The sequence below is a fragment of the Lithobates pipiens genome, unplaced genomic scaffold (assembly GCF_037356315.1).
Source record: "Lithobates pipiens isolate NorthernLeopardFrog02 unplaced genomic scaffold, aLitPip1_a1.2 Scaffold_25, whole genome shotgun sequence".
NCBI classification, from domain to species: domain Eukaryota; kingdom Metazoa; phylum Chordata; class Amphibia; order Anura; family Ranidae; genus Lithobates; species Lithobates pipiens.
In genome coordinates this window covers 175547230-175571101 of record NW_027507787.1, presented here as the reverse complement: position 1 = coordinate 175571101, position 23872 = coordinate 175547230, and the positions used below count along the sequence as shown (strand labels likewise).

General features: G+C 44.9%; 1 protein-coding gene across 5 annotated transcripts in view; it reads right to left on the bottom strand.

Annotated features, from left to right (window-relative positions):
* IDE (insulin degrading enzyme) overlaps positions 1 to 23575 on the bottom strand; it is a 202357-nt gene extending 178782 nt beyond the window's left edge. For 2 of the 5 annotated variants that reach the window (XM_077455217.1, XM_077455218.1), the window contains exon 1: positions 23059 to 23208. In XM_077455217.1, the coding sequence (XP_077311343.1) occupies positions 23059 to 23120 (62 nt within the window). In that variant the 5' untranslated portion in view covers positions 23121 to 23208. Of the gene's footprint in view, positions 1 to 10256; positions 10396 to 22991; positions 23209 to 23406 lie in introns of those variants that run through there. The other 3 variants (XM_077455220.1, XM_077455219.1, XM_077455222.1) reach the window with 3 other exon arrangements.
* Positions 23576 to 23872: the final 297 nt, after the last annotated feature.

Genomic DNA, 23872 nt, shown 5'->3' with positions numbered 1-23872 from the left:
AGAGGAAGGAATGATTTTCAGGCCAGAATCAACCGGGGGACCTCAACCACCAGATCAGGGAGACCCTGACTGACTGGCTCACCTGGATCTGCCGAACCAGGGACAACAGAGATTTGTCCCATTTTGTCAAGATCTCCTTCTGCAAGACTCTGGTGTGGAACTGGGCATAAGGTACAGCCTCGAAAGAGGCTACCATGAGCCCCAGCACTCGCATGCAAAAGTGGAGTGATGACCACTTGCGGTTCATCAGTAGTTTGACCGCAGATCTGAGAGTCTGCAATTTGTCTGAGGGGAGAAAGACCCTTGCTTCCCTGGAATCCAATAGTAAGCCCAGGTACTCCAGACGCTGGGTCGGCACAACCACTGACTTCGTTAGGTTCAGCCGCCACCCAAATTCTTGCAGAGTCTGCATGCTGATCGCCACACATTCTCCTCTAATTCTGAGGCGGAAGAAGCTCATCTAGGTAACCCACGATCGCGATCCTGCGTTGTTGCAGCAATGCCAATACTGGAGCCAGTACTTTGGTAAAGACTCGGGGGGCTGATGCCAGGCCAAAGGGAAGAGCCACAAACTGGTAATGGGCTTCCCCAACTGCCAAACGCGGACATTTTTGATGCCGAAGGCATATGGGTATGTGCAGGTACGCAGCCTGGATGTCCAAAGACACCAGGGAGTCCCCTTGGAGTGCAGTGACTACTGAGCGAACCGATTCCATTCTGAACCTCTGCACTTTTACAAAGTGATTGAGGGCTTTTAAGTCCAAAATTGGACGTACCCCTTCCTCCTTGGGAACCAAACAGATTTGAGTAGAACCCCTGGAAGCGTTCCGAGTCTGGAACTGGTACAATCACCCCCTGATTCAGAAAGTCCCTTACTGCCCCTAGCAGGGCCTCCCGGTGAACCAGGGACGTGGGTATGCTGGAGGGGAAGAATCAGTTTCTCTCTTGGCCGCCAAACAATCTTGTAACCTGCGGAAATCAGATCGCAGACCCATTGGTCTGATAACCGGGAGGTCCAACGGGCTGCAAACTCCCGAAGGCGACCCCTCACCCGAGACACGGGTGGGGGCAAACCTTCATGCGGTAGCACTTTTGTTCGCAGGCTTGTTTGGCTTGCGGTTCCAGGGACGCTTCTGGCCATCCGTGGACGTCCTGTCGGGCTGGGGTCGTTTTGCAGAAGCACCGGGCAGACGAAAAAGCCGATTGCGAGCGGAAAAGGAAGGCCCTTGCCTGCGGTGTGACTCCTTAGCCTTCCTGGCCTGTGGGAGTAGTGTACTCTTACCAGCCGTGGCATTTTTAATAATGTCATCCAACGAGGCTCCAAAGAGCCTTTCGCCAAGGAAGGGAAGATCCGTCAGGGCTTTCTTGGATGCCTGGTCAGCAGACCAGCATTACAGCCAACTAAGGTGCCTCAGTACCACGGCTGACACTGAGGCCCTGCCCTGGATAGCAGAGAGAGAGTGTAACCAGGGCCGCGTTACAAACATACTTAAGGGCATGCACTAGTTGGTCTGCTAGCTCCACGCAGACAGGGGAGGCATTCTGTTCTCCCAATTCGCGGTGCAAAAGTTTTGCCCACTCAGTCAGTGTCTTCGACACCAGAGCGGATGCCAGTACAGGTCGCACGGCTGACCCCACAACCGTAAACAAGGAACGAGCCACTGCTTCGGCCTTCCTGTCCATGGGATCCTTGAATGCATGAGTCCCCTCAACCGGAATCGTGGTTAATTTATTTAACTTAGATACTGGGGGGTCCACGACCGGAGGAGCCGACCACTTTTTGAGAAGGCTTTCCTCAAAGGGGTAACGCAACGCCAAGTCCATTGCGGGCGACCCCATTCCCTGTAGATGAATTTGTCAAAATAAGTCAAATATGGGAACACCTTAGGTGAATGTGCTGGCTTGTGGGACCCAAAAGGGACCGGTACATCAGCAGAGGAATCCACTGGCTCCTGAATCTTCAGGGTATCACGCACAGCTGTGATAAGTGCTCCAACAAGTGCCTTGTCGCGGCCGGACTCAGACAGGGAATCATCCTCACTGTCCAAATGGTCCTGGTGAGCCACGTCTGATAGGTCAGAGCAGGAGTCTCCAGCTGCAGCAAGGCAAGAGTCTGCATCAGAGCGCTCCCCAGGCCGGGGGGGGGGGGGGGGGGGGGGCAGGGGCCTCTTACGTGCACCTTTTCTGCCACATGCTGTCTCTATCTTAGCAACATAGGAGTCAAGGAATACCGTCAGGGTGTCCATGAGCACTGCACTAACCGTAGGTGACCCGGTTGCTATAGCCTGGATTTTGGGAGAAGAAACACCAGTTTCTGAAGCCATGCTGACCCTATCCTGTCTGCCACCTGCAAGGGGACTTAGGACAGTGAAGGTCCCACCCTCCTGCTGCCGCGTGTGGGGGGGGGGGGGTAGGTACTTGGCGCTAGACTCCCCACCCTGGGGTGTTCTGTGAATGCCAACAATAGTGCCTGTAGTCCCTAGGAGGTTCCCAGATGCAGAGAGGAGAAGAAAAAAAATTAAAAATAAATAAAAAAATAAAAAAACTCTGAGCAGCAGCAGCTCTAACAGCGGTGCAATGATCTGCAGAACAGCTTCAGCGTTCAGCACAGAGCCATCCAGTGTCCCACACACAATACAGTGGATACAGGAAGTAACAAGAGAAAGCACAGGTCATGCTGTCACAAGAGGCCAGCGGTGAAGAAAACATTCAGGCTTTCACAAAATGGCCGCCAATGTAATCAATAGGAATCCTGAAGGAAAATGGCTGCTGAAGCTCCCCCGTGGAATCTATAGCTTTCCCAAATCCTAGAAGGCCACCGTAATGGCGCCATGCGGTGAAGAGAGCAAAAATAAAAAATGAGCTGCCTGCTGAGAGAGGCAACCTCCACAAAAACTGCTTTTTTGGGAAACCCAGACCTGGACCAGGACTGACCAGCAACCGCACAGAGCCCCCACAGGTGAGAAACAGCGACCATACGGACACACACATGGACATCCCCCTCAGAGGGGGGGGGGGGGGAGGAGGGGGTGATAGGGACGTGGGAGAGAATATAAGGAGGTGAGGTGGCCCCCAAATCGACCCCCCAGGGAATGCCCAGATGCTCCCCCCACCGAAGCAGGGAGAGCCATACTTACCAGTCCTGAAGAGCTGGGAGACATTCCATCACAGACCTACGCCTGCGTAGTTACAGGGTAGCTGTTGGCCTCGGTATACCGTGATCCAGACATCAGTAGCCCGGTCATATTTATACCGCGGAGGATTGAAGCACACAGACCACCTCTGGAGCATGAGGTATGTCGTGGTCTGCCGAGCCGTAGCTGCGGCCTGCTCACGCTCGATGGCTGGACTGGGGAGACTACAAGGATATCATTAACCAGCCTGTCACCCAGCCGGCAGTTGATAGAAAATCTCAGGATCTCTCATCTTGTGCAAAAAGCAGCAAACCTGCAGTAAAAATATGGACAGAGAGGCCCACAGGGTTTCCTAGGTCATTCTCCTTGCTAGGCAAAATAAAAACTCAAGCTGCTAGCAGTAGGACGAAGGTTGATAGCACAGGGCCCACCGCTTGATGAAGTGGGGGCGTCCCCTCAAAAGGAGGGCTTGGTGCTGGGTTTAGAAGAGTTTTTGACCCAGGGCTTTTTCTGGCCCTGGCCTTGCTGCTTGGCTTGCCCTTGGCTTTAGCACCCTGTTGGTGGCGGAACTGCCTTGGAGATGTGACACTTGAGGAAGCAGTCCTTGAGGTTTTAAACAAGGGATGCCTGGTGCTTTTCTTCATGGGAAGTAGAGAACTCCTCCACCCGGAAACCTTTTGGATATACTTGTCCAAAAGATCGAATAAACGTTCCCTGTGAAAGGGGAACCTGCCAATAACTTTTTACAAGGAAGCTCAGCTGACCAGCTCTTAAGCCACAAAAGTCTGCACATATGTACAGACAAGAGCCAAAAACGAGAAATCTGCTGTATTGAACCCTCTAAAAAGGCAGCAAAAGCATAACAGTGCTCAAGAAATATCTGTCTAGGTTAGCCATGTCAGGCCGTCTGACCTGATCCTTTACGGACTGACAGATACCAATTGCTGCAACAGCTGGCTGAATAGCCAAAGAAAAGGAAGCTTTTAATAAAGGAATAATAATAATAATAATAATAATAATAATAATAATAATAATAATAATAAAGGATTTCTTGTCAACGGGGTCTTTCAAGCCCTGTAAGTTATCGACTGGACAAGTTCTTGTTTAACCACTTCAGCCCTGGACCATTTTGCTAGCCAAAGATCAGACCACTTTTTGCGATTCGGCACTGCGTTGCTTTAACTGACAATTGTGCGGTCATACGACGTGGTTCCCAAACAAAATGGACGTTCTTTTTTTCCCCCCACAAATAGAGCTTTCTTTTGGTGGCATTTGATCAACCCTGCGGTTTTTATTTTTTGCGCTATAAACAAAAATAGAGCAACAATTTTGAAAAAGAAAAAAAAAAAAAAAAAAACGCATTTTTTTTACTTTGTTATAATAAATATCCCCCAAAAATATAAAAAAAAAATTTCTTCCCTCAGTTTAGGCCGATATGTATTCTTCTACATATTTTTGGTAAAAAAAAATAATCGCAATAAGCGATTTATTGGTTTGCGCAAAAGTTATAGCGTTTACAAAATAGGGGATAGTTTTATGGCATTTTTATTAATTTTTTTTTTTTACTAGTAATGGCAGCGATCAGCGATTTTTATTGTGACTGCGACATTATAGCGGACACAGACATTTTTTGGGACCATTGTCATTTATACAGCAATCACTGCTATACAAATGCAGTGATTCCTGTGTAATTGACACTGGAAGTGAAGGGGTTAACCAGTGGGTGGCAGTGTAGGGTTAAGTGTTCCTAGGGGTGTGTTAACTGTTGGGGGCTGGGCTTTCATTTAGTGAACACTGATCTGCTCCAATCACATGGAGCAAAGATTAGCGTCACCTGTTGCTAGGCAGAACGGGGAAATGCCGTTTACAACGGCATCGCTCCGTTCAGCTGCCCCGTGAGACAATCACGGGTATGCCCGCGGCGATCGAGTCCGCGGGACCCGCGACCAGACTCACGGGGCTCCCGACCAGCACGTGAGCATGCCAGCAACGTGCTCGCGATGGCAGGACGGCATTAAAGATTGGACGTACCTGTATGCCAATATATGCCTGCCCGTGCCATTCTGCCGACGTACATCGGCGTGTGCTGGTCGGGAACTGGTTAAGGAAGAGACTTCTGCATCTACAGCTGCCATGTCCCACTTAAACTTTTCATCCACGGAATATAAAAGGGAAAACCTCTTATGCCATGTACACGACCGAACTTTCCGGCAGAAAAAGGTCAGATGGTCTTCCCGACAGACTTCCGAACGAACGGACTTGCCCACACATAAACGGACTAAAGTCTGTTTGAAAATCCGTTAATTTTGAACGCGATGACATACGATGGGACTAGAAAAATAGCCAATAGCTGCCCTTGCAGCATACAAATGGTTTTCCCAATAGGAATTGAGCCAGTCGGACAGATTTGAAACCTCTTCTATATCTAGGTCCGTCGGAATTTAACAATTAGACTATCTGATGAAATGATTCCGTCTGACCTATTCTGCCGGAAAGTCCAGTCGGGTGTGTGTACGCGGCATTAGGAGGAACAAAAATACTGTCAGGATGTTCCCAATCAGCATACACCGCCTGTTCCAACAGAGAGTGTAAGGGGAAATCCTGTGTGACCTGAAGAGGCCTCAGGGACCCCAAAGAGGACCAGGGGGGGCTCAGTAATCTCTTTAAGAGGCAACTTAAAGGCAGAACGAACCATCTTGGTAAAAGTCTGAATTAAAAGCCTCTGCGACTGAGAGGCAGACATCAACTGGATATCGTCTAGTCCAGATTGCTCAGAAGCAGACTCATCTGCCAGGCCCTCCACAGAATCCCGAGATTTTAGCACTTCCTGATCCTCAACCCATTCCTGCTCCAAACTAGGAGGGGGGGGGGGGGAATCTGTCATGCATCTTGCCGCTCTGCGGGATGGACATAATCATGCCAGCAATCCTGTGCTCTAACCTGGCTAGGGCTGAGGACAGTACATCCTTGGTGATAAAGGGGTGAAGCAGCAGCATTGACTGTAGGCACAATACCAGATAGGTGCAGCGTCTAATTGCCGGGAAGCCTCTGGTCCTTCAAGGGATACAACCAGGTTCATGACAACATAGGTGTGCCCTTCCCTGTAGCATTAGTCCCGCTCCTCTTTTTGAAGACATTTAATAGCCACAAAAAAAAAAAAAATAATAAGTACAGGGGTGTAGCATTAACACATCTGAGAAGGAATAACCTTTAATAGGTGTAAGCAAGCCCCTATGCAACAACCTGCCAAGCACCACCTGGTGACTCGTGTGACCTAGGTAAGGGGAAATGAACTGCTGCAAATGCCTGGTTCAGAGCCTGCTCGGTGTCCCACAGTTGCCTTCTGGAAGCACTGCATGCTTGGCTTACACAGCTTAAATGAGCTGGCCGTGCATGCGCAGGCAAGTGCGCCGTACTGGCGAACAGGTGTGGCTGTATTGGTGTATGATGCAAATCTTCATGCACCCAGATGAAGGCTATGGCTTCAGGCACATGCGCCATGGCCGCCAAACAAATTGCCGAGCACAGCAGCGCTCTTGTGAATGCACGTGCACCAATGCGAAATGGCGCACTGTTGTGTGCCATCATACACGTAAAAACCAGCTAGACACAAGCAAAAAAAAAAGAAGTACACTTTGCACACACCCATAGCTAGTCCAAAACTCCCCCGTATGGTCACTGCACACAGGTGTCCAAACTCTAGCTAGCTTGACTGGGACACCCCACAATAAGTAAATAAAGGGGTTTGACTTAACCATCTAGGCACAGGGCAGCTTAGTAAACTAAGAGCTCAACCCTCACCCATCAAGGCAGGGTCCTGTCACTTGAGGACCTACAAGGACCGGGTCATGTTTAGGGTCCACTCCCTTGGACCTGTACAACACCCTGCAGGAATGCCTTAGACTGAAGTACTTCCTGTATGGGAGGAGTTATATAGGGGATCAGTTCCTGTCTAAAGACCTTTGGTCTATCAGTTCCTATTCACCTGGAGATGAAGTATAAGCCAGTAGGTAATGAATATTAGCCTAATTCTGTGTGCCATGATGTATGAAAAAAATACTTCTATCAGGGTCTGGTTAAAGCTTGTAGGAAGAATTATCTGGTCTGTACAGTGCTGATCACATGCACCCTTCCAAGGAGAGAAAAAAAAAAAAGGAAGAAACACACACACACACACACACCCCATGTGCAGCTTGTCCCCTAGTCTTTGTACTATGCGGAGGTGGCTTGAAGCACCGGGGCAGCCCCGACAGCGCTGTGCTGGCGGCCTCTGTTTGTAGGTAAGCCTGAACAAGCTGAAGTTAAAAGCCAATTGCCTACCATGCACAGCTGCCATGAGATTTTTCACTCTACCATTTTAGGCAGGCCATTCATGCTGCAAATTTATTTTTTCCGCAGTTGCAGGATAGACATTAGCATGGATTCCTGATGAACCAGCTGAGATTCGAACCATGCATGGCCGGCCTAAGTAAATCAATCCCTAATATTTATTACAGCTATAGATTTAGTCTTAAGTTTAGCTTTAAAAGGCTTATGAAAAAATAAATAAAATGAAACATTATTTTGGATAGATAGATTAGATAAAAAAAACAAAAAAAACAACAACATTCATGCTGATGAAAAGCATAGACGATACTGTGGAGGATAAAGCCGATACCTGCTCCACCCCAAAAACAAGGCAAACATTCTGGGCGAGGCTGAATAATGATGCTTTCTAATGTAATTTCTGTACAATTTCCTGCGATTGCAAACACTGAGGCTGCCACAGAATCAAAGCAATAAAAGTAATTTAAGGACATTTATGTCTCAGACCACAATAATCATCCCAAGTAGAGAATAACACTATGCAGCATTGTCTGGAAAACCGCCAAAAACAGAGTTCAAGTCTAACAGCATCATCAGAATCCACCCTGAAGTATCGCATGACACTACGATAGCCCAGAGTATCCACACACAGGATCAGATGTTCAGCTTGGGCAATAAGTGAGAAGGTAGCTATAAATTAAAAAAATATCAATTACAAGCTGCAAGGAAATTGTAGTTTATAGCAAGTATATAAAAATGGCATGCCTGTGCTGCTAAGAAAAAAAAATGTATTAGTTAGCATTAAAGTGGATGTAAACCCAAGAATTTTTTTATTTTGTTGATGTCATAATGTAAAGTATAAGATTTCCTATCATTTTAGCCCAGTTTTGCCACAAACAGTTAATCCAGCTCTGAGCAATCCTCTTACCGTTCAGTGAGATGAATCTTGACAATCAAATAAAAACTGTCAAGTCCTCCCCCTTGCTGTGAGCGACAGGAGATTTACATATCACGTGCACTAGCCTAAGACATGCATTATTTTTTAAATTCCCTCCCACTCCTTTCTTCTGCTGCTCTTCAAGGATTGGCTATTCAACACCTCAGCATGATTGGGCACGCTGAAGTCATGTGGGGACTTTTCTGGGTTTTGACTGGATGTTAGTGATCATAGTAGAAGTTCAGTGTAAGAAATACACAGGAGAAAATGCATGTTGATAAGGGGAGTGTAGAGGTGGGCGGGGAGTCTACTGACAAAACGACTCTACCCACCGAGCCCTGGAAGGAGGCATGTATATCCTTCTAGATAACCAATATTGCAGTCGTTTAGAAAGGATGAGAGCGGGTTTATATCCACTTTAAAAAGTAGAATAGTTATGATGAACTAAACTATAAGACGAAGCCTACAGGAGCAGCTTTTTTCCCCAGACAGAAATGTATTCCACGTGCACAAGATATGAACTTATGTGGGATCTCGCAAATCACAAATCAATGGGTAGAATATTTGTGTTAGCTTGGACAATATCACATTTACAGCTGAACTCTGGGCACAAAAGCCATCTTTAAAATTAGGAATGCACTGAAATTTAAAATGGGGTTATCAGTGTTTTGTCAATAGAAAGTGCTGATAATGGCCCTGAAAACAAGTACAATTTTCCCTTGCTTCTGGTGCGTTTTTCATAGTCATGCGACTGAAAAAAAATGCATCAGAAGCACAACACGGGTGTGTTTTTAATGCTTTTAACTGACCAAATATGTACCAAAAATACAGCAAGCAGAATTTTTAACAATGCAACAGAAGCGCAATGGACCAGTGTGAAGTCATACATAGAATTTAAAAGGGGTGCATTTTTTCTTGAGCTAAAAGCAAAAGTGCTTCAAAAAACTGCACAGTGTGAAAGCAGTCTATCGACCGAAAAGGTGGCAGAAATAACCTCCTATTCATTTAAAAAGTCAAATTTAAAGCAGAACTCCACCCAAAAGGGAAAGCCACACTTGTCTGCCTCCGCTACCTGATGCTTCGCTTTCTCAACCTGGTTATTCATTTTCAAATGTTGCAGCACATCACAGTGCTGCACATAACCTGTACAACCTGAGAACTGTGGGAAGGGCTCAGCAGGCTCCAGAAAACAAGAAGAGGGGGTGGGGACAAGACCAGTCACCCTGCAAAAAGGAGAGCGGGCAGCAGTGACTAGGCTTTACTACAGCAACTTTCTGCACAAAGTTTTACATTGTTTACTGCATAAATCTGGAAGAAGTACACAAAGCACACCACTATTCAAGCAAACACTACTCTTAGTTTGAAAATATTTGCTTATCCCACAGTTGAGCTTTAAACTGCCTAGACTTGCAGGCCAAAACAAAGTTTAACCACTTAAGGACCACCTCACGCCAATATACGTCGGCAGAATGGCACAAGCACGTACAGGTACGTTGCCCTTTAAGTGCCCAGCTGTGGGTCGTATGCAGCGGCGCACTCTCGACCCATTGCTGAGCTCCAACTGTGGCCGCCATCGGGTCACAGAGCTGAAGAACAGGGAGCGGTAAGTGTAAACAAACCTCTCCTTGTGCTTTCTAGTGAGCCTGTCACTGATCGTCTTTTCCCCGTCATAGGGAAAGACGATCAGTGACGTCACATGCCAAGCCAAGCCAAGCCATGCCCCCTATAGTAAAAAAAACACACACACTTAAACCCTACACTGCCCCCTAGTGGTTAACCCCTTCACTGCCGTTTAAATTTTTACAGTAATCAGTGCATTTTTTATTGCACTGAGCATCACCAGCCCCCCCCCCCCCCCCCCCGAACACAGCATTACGTACTAGAGGTCGGCCGATATTTGGCGTTTAATTGGCATCGACCGATTTTGCTGATAAAAAAGGCAGATTATAACTTCAGTAATAGAACTCAATGCAAGTTGCCTGAAGTCTTCAGTGGAGCGACTTCTCCTTTCTGGGCAGTCTGCCAAGAAAACACCAAAGAGATACAATGTTACAAGTAAAAATCCTGTATTTTCTACATACATATACACACACACACACACACACACACACACACACACACACACAGACCCTAGGGAATAAAATGGCGGTTGTTGCAATATTTTATGTCACATGGTATTTGCACAGAGGTCTTTCAAACTATTTTTTTTGAAAAAATACACGGATGAAAAAAAAAAAAAAAAAAAAGTTAAGTTAGCCCATTTTTTTCATCCAAAAGTTTTGATTACGTGTTTTTGTGCGTTTAATATATAGTATGTTCGTTTTTTTTTAAATCTAAATTATACAAGTGAACTGACTGGAGGTTTCTTTTGTAAATGTTTCAAATGTAAGAAATTTTCTGCATCACTTATTACTTAAGGCTGCTCTCACACTGGAGCAGGCAGGCAGGCGTTGCCAGTAAAATTCTGCTAGTTTTAGCGGTGCTATTTGGCTGCTAGCGGGACACTTATAACCCAGCTAGCGGCCGAGGAAGGGGTTAAATGTGCCCATGAAGCACCACTGCCAAATCGCATTGCAGGCACTTCGGCAGTGGTGCCCATTCATTTCAATGGGCAGGAGTGGTGGAGGAGCAGCATACACCACTCCAAAGATGTTGCTTGCAGGACTTTTTTAACGTCCTGCCAGCGCATCGCCTCAGTGAGACAACACTTGGGCTTTCACACAGACTGCAGGGGAGCCGTTTTGCAGGCACTTTACAGGCACTATTTCTAGCCCAAAAACACCTTTCACACTGGGGTATTTTTTCAGGTGCCTGTTAGATTTTATGAGATGAAGGAAAAAAAAAAAAACAAAAAAAAAAAACAACACACACAAAGCATCATATCAGCCATCAGCTGCCGCAATTTCTAAATATCAGCATCGGCCAGAGAAACAAAAAAAAAATAAAAAATTATAATCGGTCGACCTCTATTACATACACCAGCAGTGGTTGTGGAATGAATCATCTGATTTTGCATTATTTCTTATGGGGAAACTTGCTTTGATATACAAGCGCTTTGAGATTACAAGCATGCTTCTGGAACAAAATTATGCTTGTAATCCAAGTTACTACTGTAGTTCTATTTAAACCCAATACCAAAAATATAATGCATTCCACTTTAACAATCATTAGATGTGGTGACTGCATCAGGATTCTTTATAAGCTTCTTTCTGCCCGTTTTCATCTGGTAAACCGACCAGTAAGAAGAATAGTAACTAGAGTTTTTAGAGCAACTTGCCAAGCAAGTTTGTTTGTGACTGGTGATGCTTTAAAAAGAATAATCCCAGTAACCATGTGTGAGGTTCTCTGAATTTAGGCTTCATTCACACGGGCATACCTTAGTATACACCCATGCAAGGGGCAGATTTTCCCGCACAGGTGTTCTGTACATCTCTGTATGGAGGTCCTATTCATGTCAATTAGGACGCAAATGCTGCAACGGACGCAGTCGCTGCTCCCAATCTGACAGCCATGCAGGTGCACGACCCCGAACACATGCTGTCAACGCAGCCACTGCATCCCAACCAACACGATTGGGAATGCCCGCCTGAATACCTGTGCATCTCCATGCAGGAAACATAGGCCCTCACACAGGTGTATGCTGTAGTACATCCATGTGAACAATGCCTTAGGCTGCAATACACAAAACAGACTACAGATATGTGACGTTTAGATCAGTTTTACTAAACAGCCCAAGTAGCTCCCCAATTAGGAAACACACATATCAACTGCAGCCATCAAATGTTGCCTCTATGCAAAAACTACTAGAAAACACCAAAAATGCAATCAAAGTAAGCCACCCTATACATGATGCATTGAAATCATGCAAATCCAAGACACCTAGCATGTAAGCCTACACACAGAAAAGCATCACAACATGAAGCATTTCTGATGAGCAAAACGAAAAACGGGAATGGGGGTAGTAGAGGAAAACAAAGATCACATTACCTGGTATACTCAGCTATAGGTGCACACTGATAGAGCATTAAAATAGAGAGCCATGTGCTCATTTGAGAGATTGGAAAAAGCATGTTAGATTGTAAGTGGGATGTGGTAGTTTACATAAAACTGCAGAAATCTATATCTGAGATGTTAACTAAAATACAGTATGCCCTGCCATCTATGCAATGACATTTAATTAAATGAGTCATGCCAGAGCATTCCAATGCCCTTGGACATAAATTAACAGACCACCACAATATGCAGCATCCTCTGCAGGTGTGATCTCCAAACTTCAGCCCTCTAGCTGTTGCCAAACTACGGTGGGGCTCTATGCAGCCCTCCTAAGAACCTACTCATACCAGGTCCATTGGGCTTCCGCCCTGCAATGTCATGGAGACGGGTGGTCGTCTTCCCCTCACTCATCTCCATGCCCAGCCAGGAGAAGGAACAGATTGCCTCCGCCGACGGCTCCGGTAAGCGGCGGAGGGCACCAGAGTGGGCTGGGATGGGGGGTGTGTGTGCGACCCTCTCTCGCCGCTGATAAAAGTGATCTTGCAGCGAATCTGCCACAGAAACCACTTTTAATCTTGTAGCCGACCGACCGCTCAATACGATACCTGGGTTATGGCAGCTAGCTGCTGCCATAACAATGATATCTGTCCTCAAATTTAGGACGTATACTGGCATGCACTGGTCGGCAAGATGTTAACCACTTGCCAACCAGTGCACAGCAATATACGTCTGCACAATGACATGGCTGTGCAAATGGCATGACGTGGCATTGTGGTCATACTTTGGCCTCGTTTACATGGATTCTTGCCAGCCCACTGGATTGTTTTTCAGGGGAGGTGATAGGCTGCCTTCTCACTGCCTGTGTTAAACCCTAAAACATTGCAATAAAACTACATGCAAGGCACAGCCTCATTTCTGAAAGAGGCTGGGTACCGGGATCCACAAACCATCACACACAGGAGTAGGGCTGAAACATCAATTAATCGATAACTAGTCAATTATGAAATTAATCGATTACTATTTTCATAATCGATTAATCGGCCAGTAACATAATGGGGTTAAAAAAAAAAAGCCATTTTATAGTACAAAAATATAATCACTACTGTAAATATTACTTTCACTGTTCTACGGTAAAAAAATTAACCCCTTACAGTAGTGATTATCTGCTTTTTTGTACTATAAAGGGCTAATTCTAGTCTTTTTAACCCCATCATGTTACTACACGTCTTAGGCCTGGTTCACATCTATATGTTTATTGGTGCTTTTTGCAGAAACGCACTGCAGTTCATTCACGTGGTTTCCTATGGGACACGTTCATATCTGTGCTTTATTCAGCTGCTGCATATTTGGAAAGGGTCAGGGACTTTTAATGCAAAACGGTGCTTTTTTTGGTTCAATATACTTCAATGGAGAAGCTGCAGAAAAGAATGTAATGCATTTTTGCTGCAATTTGTGTTTTTTTTTTTAATCGGCCCAAAAAAATAAAATAAAAATAAAAAAAACACAAATTGCAGTAAAATCACACGTACAAAAATCAAAAACGCACAGCAAAAAGTACTGCAGAAACAGATCAAAAGCAAAAACTGCATAGGTGTGCACCGAGGCTTATGCTGGCCTCACGGATCAATTTTCAGGTGAGAATATTCAGAAGAAAAATCTTTGTACATTCGCTGAATGAAAGAATTTTGTTTGAAATTTTCACTTCATTTCTGGACAAAAAACACATACACCGTCTGCAAATTCCTTTGACCAAGAAGTTTTCTATTATTTCCAAATTTTCCCGTCACTGTGGTTGAAAATGAACGTCAATTTGACCCACTTTTTTTTTTTTAAAGGTTATTAACCGACTAATCGATTAATCGAAACAATTATCGGCCAACTAATCGATTATGAAAATAATCGTTAGTTGCAGCCCTACACAGGAGCGGTCAGCTACAAGATTGTAGCTGTGCACGTGATTCAGGCTGATCACTAACCCAGAACAGGCTGGATGATGTAAATCATCCAGCCTGTTTATTTTGGGCGCCCAGCAAGTGGTTAAAAGTGCTGCTCATGGACGCTGACTGGGGATTTATTCTTCGCATGTGTACAGGCTGCATGATGTTTTTACCATTCCTGGCCACCCATGTGAACAAGGTCTTTGGCTTAGTAACCTGAAAAAAATAAAACCGGTGTCAGAGACACAAAGAACTGCATGTGATGGATCAGTAGGACCTAGCATTTTCGGAAGATTTGCAGCCTCAATACTATGAGTACAGGTTTCCTTACTGCAACCCTGCCACTTAAGCTAGTGAACAGTTCTGTTGGTCAAATACATGTTTGCTTTTGGACTTCATTCAGCTCTAGCCATAAGCTGATAGTTGTTAAATAAAGATCACATTACCTGGTATACTGCACTATAGATGCATATAGATAGAGCATGAAAACCATATGCTTATTTGAGAAATTGAAAAAAGCATGTTAGATTGTAAGTGGATGTGGTAGTTTATACAAGAAGGCAGGTACTTATGTCTGAGAGTCTAGCTAAAATACAGTACTGCCCTGCCAACTATGCAATGACATTTCATGAAATGAGTCACACCAGATTATTTCAATGCCCATAGACATGAATTAACACTACAATATGCAGCATCCTCTAAAAGCAGGGGTCTCAAACTGGCCCTCCAGCTGTTGCAAAACTACAAGTCCCATGAGGCATTGCAAGGATGACAGTTGCAAGCATGAATCCCTCAGGCAGAGGCATGATGGGACTTAAAGTTTTGCAACAGCTGGGGGTCCGCCAGTTTGAGGCCTCTGCTCTAAAGGAAACACTAGAGAAATATGCGGGTGCTATGCAGCCCTCCTAAGGGCTTGCTCACGCCCAGTGCATTGGGCTGCACTGGAGTGGCCTCTCCCTGCACAGTCAATGCAATTAGCTCAGATCACCCCAGTGTGATGCAGTGGTTTACAAGACAAAACAAAACAAACAAAAAAAAAAAAAAAAAGGGTATGGTCAAACATGACTTGCCATTGCTGGAAAATTTGTCAAAGAAGCAGAGACTGCAGTTCACCATTTTTAAATGCAAAGGAAATGCACCCAGGGAAAAAGAATCCTGAGAGAGTACAATATTGGGGGTACAGTGTTGATCAGCAGTACATGAGAAAGGATTTGGGGGGGCTCATTTCAGATGATTGGAAAGCCAACAGTGTAGCAGGCAGTGGGTGAATAGAATTCTAGGATGCATCACTAGAGGGATCACCAGCAGGAGGAAGAAGGTCCCGATTCCCCAATATAGATCTTTAGTGAGACTTTATTTAGAATTATTTTTTCCAGTTCTGGAGACCTCACTTACTCCACTTACAAAAAGATATAGGATAGAACGATCCAGAGACAGGTAACAAATGGTGACATTAATAAAACATATCGAGCGCGACTTTAGGAACTTAAAGCGGAGCTCCACCCAAAAATGGAACTTCCGCTTTAAGTGTTGGTGTCCCCCTGACATGCCACATTTGGCATGTCATTTTTGGGGGAGGAGTGGGGAACCCTGTTTTTAGGAGGCACCCAGCTCCCACTTCCTCCCCTGGCTCCACAGCGCCGGAAGAAAGATCACCTTCTCCCCCTTCCCTCCCTGAAATCTTCCGGGACACGTCACAGAAAACTGCCCGGCCATTCACAGCATGCAGCATGGCTCGTGCAGTGGGCACCCGGCCATGAAGCCACATCTGGGCGCCCACAGTTAGAATGCTGGCACCACGGAAAGGAGCGATGCTTCCTGCACCTGCATCGCTGGACAGGCAAGTGTCTGATTATTAACAAAAAAAATAAAAATAAAATAAAAACACACACCAGCAGCTACACTTTTTTTGTAGCTGCTGACTTTTAAATGGATGGAGCTTTAAACATGTACAGTCTGGAGGGAAAAAAAAAAAAAAAAAAAAAAAAAAAAAAAAAGAGAAAGGGGAAACATGACTGAAACCTTCAAATAGGGCTGGGGAAAAAAAATTAAAAATCTATTTGAATCTTGAATCGAGTTGAGAGGTCAAATTGATTCAAATTCTCAGCAAAAAAATTTTTTCACCAGGACCGGCGCTGACACTGCGCCACGGGCAGGAGTTTTTAGGTGAGGCCGTGGCTTAGGCCTAGTCCACGAGGCTGGACACCGAGGACTAGGCCGAAGCCGCGGCCTCGCCTAAAAACTCTTGCCCGCAGCTCTTCAGGAACGGTGCAGTGTCCATAAAAAAAAAAAAAAAAAAAAAAAAAAAAAAAAAAAAAAAGATTTTTTTTTTTTATTTTTTATTTTTTTTGAGAAAATCACCCAGCTCTACCTTCAAATACATCAAGAGGGCGAATAAGGTTCAGGACAGTTTTTTCAATAGAAAACCAAAATCAAGAACACGGGGATATGACCTCAAACTAACCAGAAGAAAGTTCACAACTATCGGAATCTTAGAAAGTATTATTTTACTGAAAGGGTAGTGATGCTTGAAATAAATTACCAGCAGAATTAAAAAAAAAAAAAAAGAGAGGACTCGATGGGCTACACGTTTTTTTGCTGCCATCAATTTTCTATGAAAAAAATACAATTAGCCAGAGCTGTAAAAATCTCAGCAGCCATGCATCCAAAGGCCTCATGCTTACAGGACATCAAAAACGCTTCTTTTAATGGCATTTAATTTTATTCTTTCTGCTGATAAACACCCCTCTATGTTAGCCTATGTGTCCAAGCACTCATATGCATTTATTGACATATTAAAAAAAAAAAAAAAAAAAAAAAAGGAAACACACACAAAAAAAAACCACCCACACATCACTTCATTTAAAAATGTGGGTTCAGAAGAGGAGGAGGAGTGGTTAGGCAGAAAAATCATCAAATGCGCATTAACGCTAGATACATTTAGCCCAATAAAATGCATTAACGCCAAAACACATATAACCACACATAAACCAGCATGCCAAACAGCTTTAGGTGCATTATAACAGGTGTATGTGTTTTTAAAGCGGAGATCCACCCTAAAGTGGACCTTCCACTCATTGGAATCCTCCCCCCCTCTGGCGCCACAATTGGCACCTTTCAGGGGGGAGGGGGGGGTGCAGGTACCTGTACAGTACAGGTATCTGCACCCACTTCCGGCGTATATTCTGCAGAAGGTATGCCCCTTTCCGAAGGTCCCCCGCTGTCTGATGGAAAACACACAGATCCCAGAGACAGCGGGGACCATCCTTATTGCGCAGCGCGACTCGCGCATGCGCAGTAGGGAACCAGGAAATGAAGCCGAAAGGCTCCACTTCCTGATTCCCATACCCAAGATGGCGGCGGCAGCACCCGAGAGATCGGCTTCGGGTGCCGACATCGCGGGCGCGCTGGGCGGGTAAGTGTCATTATTTTAAAAGTCAGCAGCTGCAGTATTTGTAGCTGCTGGCTTTAAAAAAAAAAAACAGCGGACTCCCGCTTTAATAGAATCACACCCCTTTGGCATTTGCTTAGACCAGTGTTAGAACCTTTGAAATAATTATTATTGTTACACAGGATTTATATTGCATCATCAGTTTGTGCGCTGCTTTACATACATGGAGACAAGACAATAAAGTTATAATAATAGTAATACAACTCAATACAGGAGAATTAAAGCGGTTTTAAACCGCCGATGTTCAAAAAAACAAAACAAACCTGACAAGGTAATGGTATAATGTGCTAGTATGCATTGCATACTAGCACGTTATGAAATACTCACTTTGGACTGAAGCCCCCCAGCACTGTTAAGTCACTGCTGAGAGTGCTGGCATGGTTCCCCCTGTATCTTCTGGGTTTGCAAGCTCAGGCTATGCGATTGCCCAGAGCTGTTTCCTGCACAGTCTATGAAGGTCCAACACTGTAAGCCAGTCCTTTAGAGCACATGCGGCAATGATGTAATCGGCTGTATGCACTCTGAATATCTCTTAAACTGTGCAAGATTAGGAAATATTCACAGTACCTACGTGTAAATCCTATTATAGGCTTACCTACAGTACAAGTGGTAGTACAGAGTTTTCTACCACTCTAGGAAGGCCATGCCCACGAGTCTAAAATAAATTAAAAAAAACAACATTGTTTTCCCATTTGTCCAGTTTATCGGCATTATCCATCAATATTTAACTGAGACACATATTAATATGGAATATCCAAAGGCGTAATGGAAGAAAAGATTGCACTGCAGTGTTTCTTGGCAAGAAAGATTAGTGTATATAATGCCAGTAGCACTGCTGGATTATGTCACCCAATATCTCAAAAGGTCAGGCTTGCTCAGCATCGTGCTGTCTACAGGATCATGTTGTGATGTTGAGTCACAACTACTAGTGACAACTTCTAGTGTCAACAAGCACAAACAGAATACAGAGAAAGTCCTGGTGTTTCATTTTTTCCTAACAAATGTACCTTTACTACAAAAAATAAAATAAAAAGGGAATAAGGACGTACCGTAGGCGATATTTGGGTAATGCAATATTAATGAACACTTTTGGTCTTTGTAATGATCCCATAGTCAGTAAAATGATATGGGGCTTTCAGAGTCCTGGTGTCTGCCAGTATACAGTACAGCAAAAGGGGGAAAATATAATCCGTCATGTTCCCAATTAGCATATATAAATATTTTACATACACACAGCAAATAAACATGACCCAGCGACTTTATTAATCTAATGTGTGGGGGATCAACTATTGCCTTTCATATCTATCTGATCAAAAAAGTTTTCTATTTGGCTTGTTCACTTTACAGTGTTCTTGTTTAAAGAAAGAGCTTACCTGCTGGGACCAGGATCCAAACTCGAGTGTGAGCCCGCCACGCAACTCTTACTTGTGCTGAGCCAAACCTCTGCAGCTGGGGCATTCCCCCTAGCTATATACGCATGCAGCTGCGGGGCGGGGAACATCCCGACTATAAAGGATTACACATGACTGTCCCCTGGAGGGCTCACACACGTGGGTTTGGATCCTAGTCTCAACACACAAGACCTTAATCGCTGTATCTGGGAAACAAAGACTGGAAACAATATCCCCATTGGGGTCAGTGACAAACAAGGACCTGACAGAAATGTTAACTCTTTCACACTTTAAAAATAAAAAAATAAAAAGTAATAAAATTAAAAAGGCCGGATTTACACCTTTGTCTCTGATCAAAAAATTAAATAATTCAATAGAAAATCATTTTCATGCATCATAATGCACATAAAAGCATCAGTGTAGGTTGATGTGTTATGATGTGTAAGGGAGGTCAAAAAGTACACTGCAACACAAATTGAAAATGCACGTTGAAGATACTCTTTTTTTTTTTTTTTTTTTTTGCGGGGTTATCACCAATTTACATACTCACAAGCCCAGCGAATCCAGCGTTCTCCAGCTGCGATCCATTGCTTTGCTGCCACAAGACTGGTCCCATGCCACCATCTTCTCTTCTGTCTTTTAGGATCTTGAACCTGGCCCCCAATCATGTACCATCAGGTACCATCAGGTCCAACTTCCAAACACTGTGTCCCTTCCCTCCACGGAATACGTGACAGGGATATCCCAGAAGGCTATAGCAAACAGGTCACATCATTGTTACAAGAATGGAGGCAGGCCATGTGACAGTAGGGTGAGAGATCTTTAAAAGGTTAAGGTCAAAATAATAAATGCAAATGTTTTTGCAGGTAAAACAAAAATGTGCATTTTTATTTATTTTTTACTTGGAGCCTCTAAAGCAGATCATGGGTGCCATGAAGGACTCCTGAAGACTTGTCAGTGTATCTGTCTGCTGGTACATCGTAGGGGTAGGCAGATATACACACTGACAGGAAGAGACAATGAACAACCAGAGCACTCAACAATGTCATGGCAATTCAATGGGAACTACAAGCCTACAGTCGCAAAGGCCGTCGGTACTTGTAGTTTTCCTTCACAGAAATCTGCAAACGAATGACATGGCTGGGCAGGAGGAGCCCCACATGGCCATGTTTCTTTGGATTTGATCTTATTTTTCAATGAATAAAAATATTCCAGTAAATCGAATAGAGGCTACTATAAAAATAAATGTCATATGAATAAAAGGTGCTTGAATGAATGAAATACTTGTATAGCGCACAATGCGAACTGAATCGCCTCTAGGCGCTGTGGCGAGCTTTGATCATCTGCTAAAAAAGAGGAAGGTCTTGAGTTTTTTCCTAAAAGCCAGGTGATTTTCTTCCAGGCAGATGTTGATTGGTAGAGCATTCTATAGCCGAGGCCCTTGGACAGCGAATCTCCGATCCCCCTTGGATTTATACCGGGCTTTGGGCACGAGGAGGAGGTTTTTGTTGGCTGATCGAAGACTGCGGTTTGGTGTGTAATGGATTTATTTTCTCCAATAGGTATTGCGGAGCTTCTCTGTGTACGCATTTGTGGGTGAGGCAAAGGGTCTTGAACATGATCCGATTTTTTACGGTTAGCCAACGTAAGCTCCTCAGCAAAGGAGCGATGGATTCCCAGGGTTTTTTTCCTGTTATCAGCCTTACCGCCGTGTTTTGGATCAGTTGTAATCGGGCAAGTTGATATTGTGGTAATCCAGTCGTGAATTAATGGTTGTTCCAACTACCACTGCTTTGTCATTCTTTGGGATAAATGGCATGAGTCTGCGAAGCATGCGCAGCAGACAGTGAGATCCACTGACTACAGATCCTATTTGCGCATCCATTAACATTTGTGCATCTAAAATAACCCAGAGACTCTTCGCTTTGGTCTTTGGGGAGATAGTCTGCCCAAAGACGGTTGGTGGAGATCAGGAGGTTTTGGTTGCGGGCTTATGATTTGGGTGTAAGATAAGAAGCTCTGTCTTTTATTGGTTGAGTTGGAGGGAGTTAGTGGTCATCCAGTCCTCTATTGATTTGAGGCAGTTTTCAAGTTGTTGTTGTGATCTTTTTTTCCCCATTGATCCGGAAATAAAGTTTAGTGTCGCCAGCATAAGAGTGGAAGCAGAGATCTGAGCATCTGATGATTTAAAGTCCAAAGAATAGTAAGCACTAGCAGAGCTAAAGCAATAAATAACTCAGTCCATAAACTGGAAGAACTCATATCACTCATGAATCCTTCATAGCAGAGCTGACACACTGCTAGTAATTCTCATTAGGTTGATAAATTGCATCACATGGGGCTTCTCACCCCTACAGAATGTTATCGTAATGATATAAACAAGCTCTGCCTGTCAGCAGATCCATAGCTAGACTACTCCTTCAGGATACAACCTCCTCTTCAGTAAATGCTCTCAATGGTGATGCCAGTCTCTGTAATGATGGTGTATATATGAGAGAATAAAAACAAAACAATAATCTCATGGCATAACTCGATTAGGTCGTTCTTAGTCCCAAAAGACCCTGAAGTTATATGAATTTGACAGTTTGTAAGCAATGATAGGTTTACATCTTTGCAGGTGAAGAACGCACGCAAAATTATGCCCGTTCCTTACCCACAGAGAAATGCCCTGCACTATAATAGATGCTCAGGGGGGCCATTAATTCTTTGACGGGTAAATAAAAAAATGTCCACCTGCAAGGCAATATCATAACGTGCTAGAGATGCGCCGAAACATATCGGTCAAAGAGGGCGCACTGTCACCGCCGCATAGGCTTCCATCTTCACCCGGTCTTCCTTTTGGGAGGGCCCACGGTCACCACCACAGAAGTTTCCGGGAGGGCGCGCTGTCATCGCCGCAGAGGCTTCCATCTTTACCCATTCTTCCGTCCGGGAGGGGGCAGGGTCACCGCCACCGCCGCAGAGGCTTCCATCTTCACCTGGTCTTCCTTCCGGGAGGGCGCACGGTCACCACCACAGAAGCTTCCGGGAAGGCGCACTGTCACCGCCACAGAGGCTTCCATCGTCACCCGGTCTTTATTTAGGGGACTCCGGCTGTCTAAGGAGCTGCGGCACACAGCTCTGAAGGAACGGCAGGGGTATGTCGTTCCTTCATATTGCATGTGCCAGTGACATACCCGGATGTTACTACCTAGAATATCTCCTAAACTGTGCACATTTAGGAGATATTAAAATGTACCTGTAAGTAAAAATTAATATAAGCTCTTCTGTAGGTAAAAAAATAAAAAACAAGACTTTACTACCAATTTAATTGCACCCCATGCATTATCAACTAAAGCACAATTTTGCACACGTGCTAAACCGTGTGGTACCGCAGCCCTATGAGAGAGAATAATAATAATAATAATAATAATAATAATAATAATAATAATTTCCATCCAGGAACTTCTTTCCCAGCTCATTTAAATTAATGGGTTGCTCTACCCACGATATGCATAAGCAAAACACACACGCAAAGATGCGACCGGCGATTTTCAGAAACATTTTGTGACACTCTGTGTGTAGTATAATAACAACAATAATACTACAATAGAGAAGAGAACACAGGCCCCTATTATCACCTCAGAGACTGCCATTCCCCGTGAGGAAGGCCCAGGACAATATGTCTGCTGGGAATGACCCCTCATACACACATAACGTCCACCTGTCCATCAGAGGAACATTCCAAGGACAGAGGAGGAGAAGCTCGGGCTGTCCTTGGAACATTCCACCCCAGAACAGCAGACAGGCTGCTGACTCACACACGACTTTCGCAGAGTGTCGGGGCGAGGTGGAGGAACGTACCGGGCCGGGCGTGGGGTGTCAGTGGAAGGAGAGTACACTTGCGGGCCGCGGTCTCCCACCTTCTTACCCTGCTGAGACTGAACGGAACCCCCACAGGCAGCTGGCGAGACGGCGTGAGCCTTGCAACATGGCCCGGCACCGCAAACACTCGAGGAGGGAGCGGCCTATGGAAATCCTCCCTCCCTTCCTGATCTATGGAGCCCGCCTCCTAGACGCCACACAGGCCCGGCCTCCAGCATAATACTTCTACTCACCCTTTAGTCGCCTGCCCTGCTAACTCAACTCTAACCCAGTCCCCGACCTTTCCTATCAAGCCGCCCGCGACATCTAGGGGGTACACAGTAGCGCGCAGCAGGAAAGGTCGCCGCTTGAGGCCTAGAGTAGGCCGCATCTGTTTTCCGAGATTAAAGCTTACCTGCTCGTTTATACTGAATGCCAGTGCTGGATTTCTGCCAGTCTGCTGCCTCTCCCCACGCCTGAATCTTTGATAAGAAGCAGAGATGGGATGGTGCTTGAGAAACTGGTTGCTGATTAGTCACTCAGACATTCTGCATGTGGAATGATTTCAAGGTAAACAGGGGAATGGACTTGTCATTGCTGTCCTCATCCAGACAATGCTAGATGCCTGGTGCTGCCCAGCTTCTAGATTTCAGAGCCACAGACCAGGAGAAGCACGCTTGCAGCATGTGAACATCGGATAACTGTGGCTTTTATAATAAAATCAGTTTGTAAATAAAAATAAAAGAATTAAAAGATTGACACTTCCAGGTGTGCCAATCTCTTGGACCCCTGTTGTGCAGTTTGGTTCCTCCCCTTCACCCCACTTCCTTACAGCACTCAGTAGTAATGTTGGGGTCGGCGGATCAAACCACTGAGGTCAG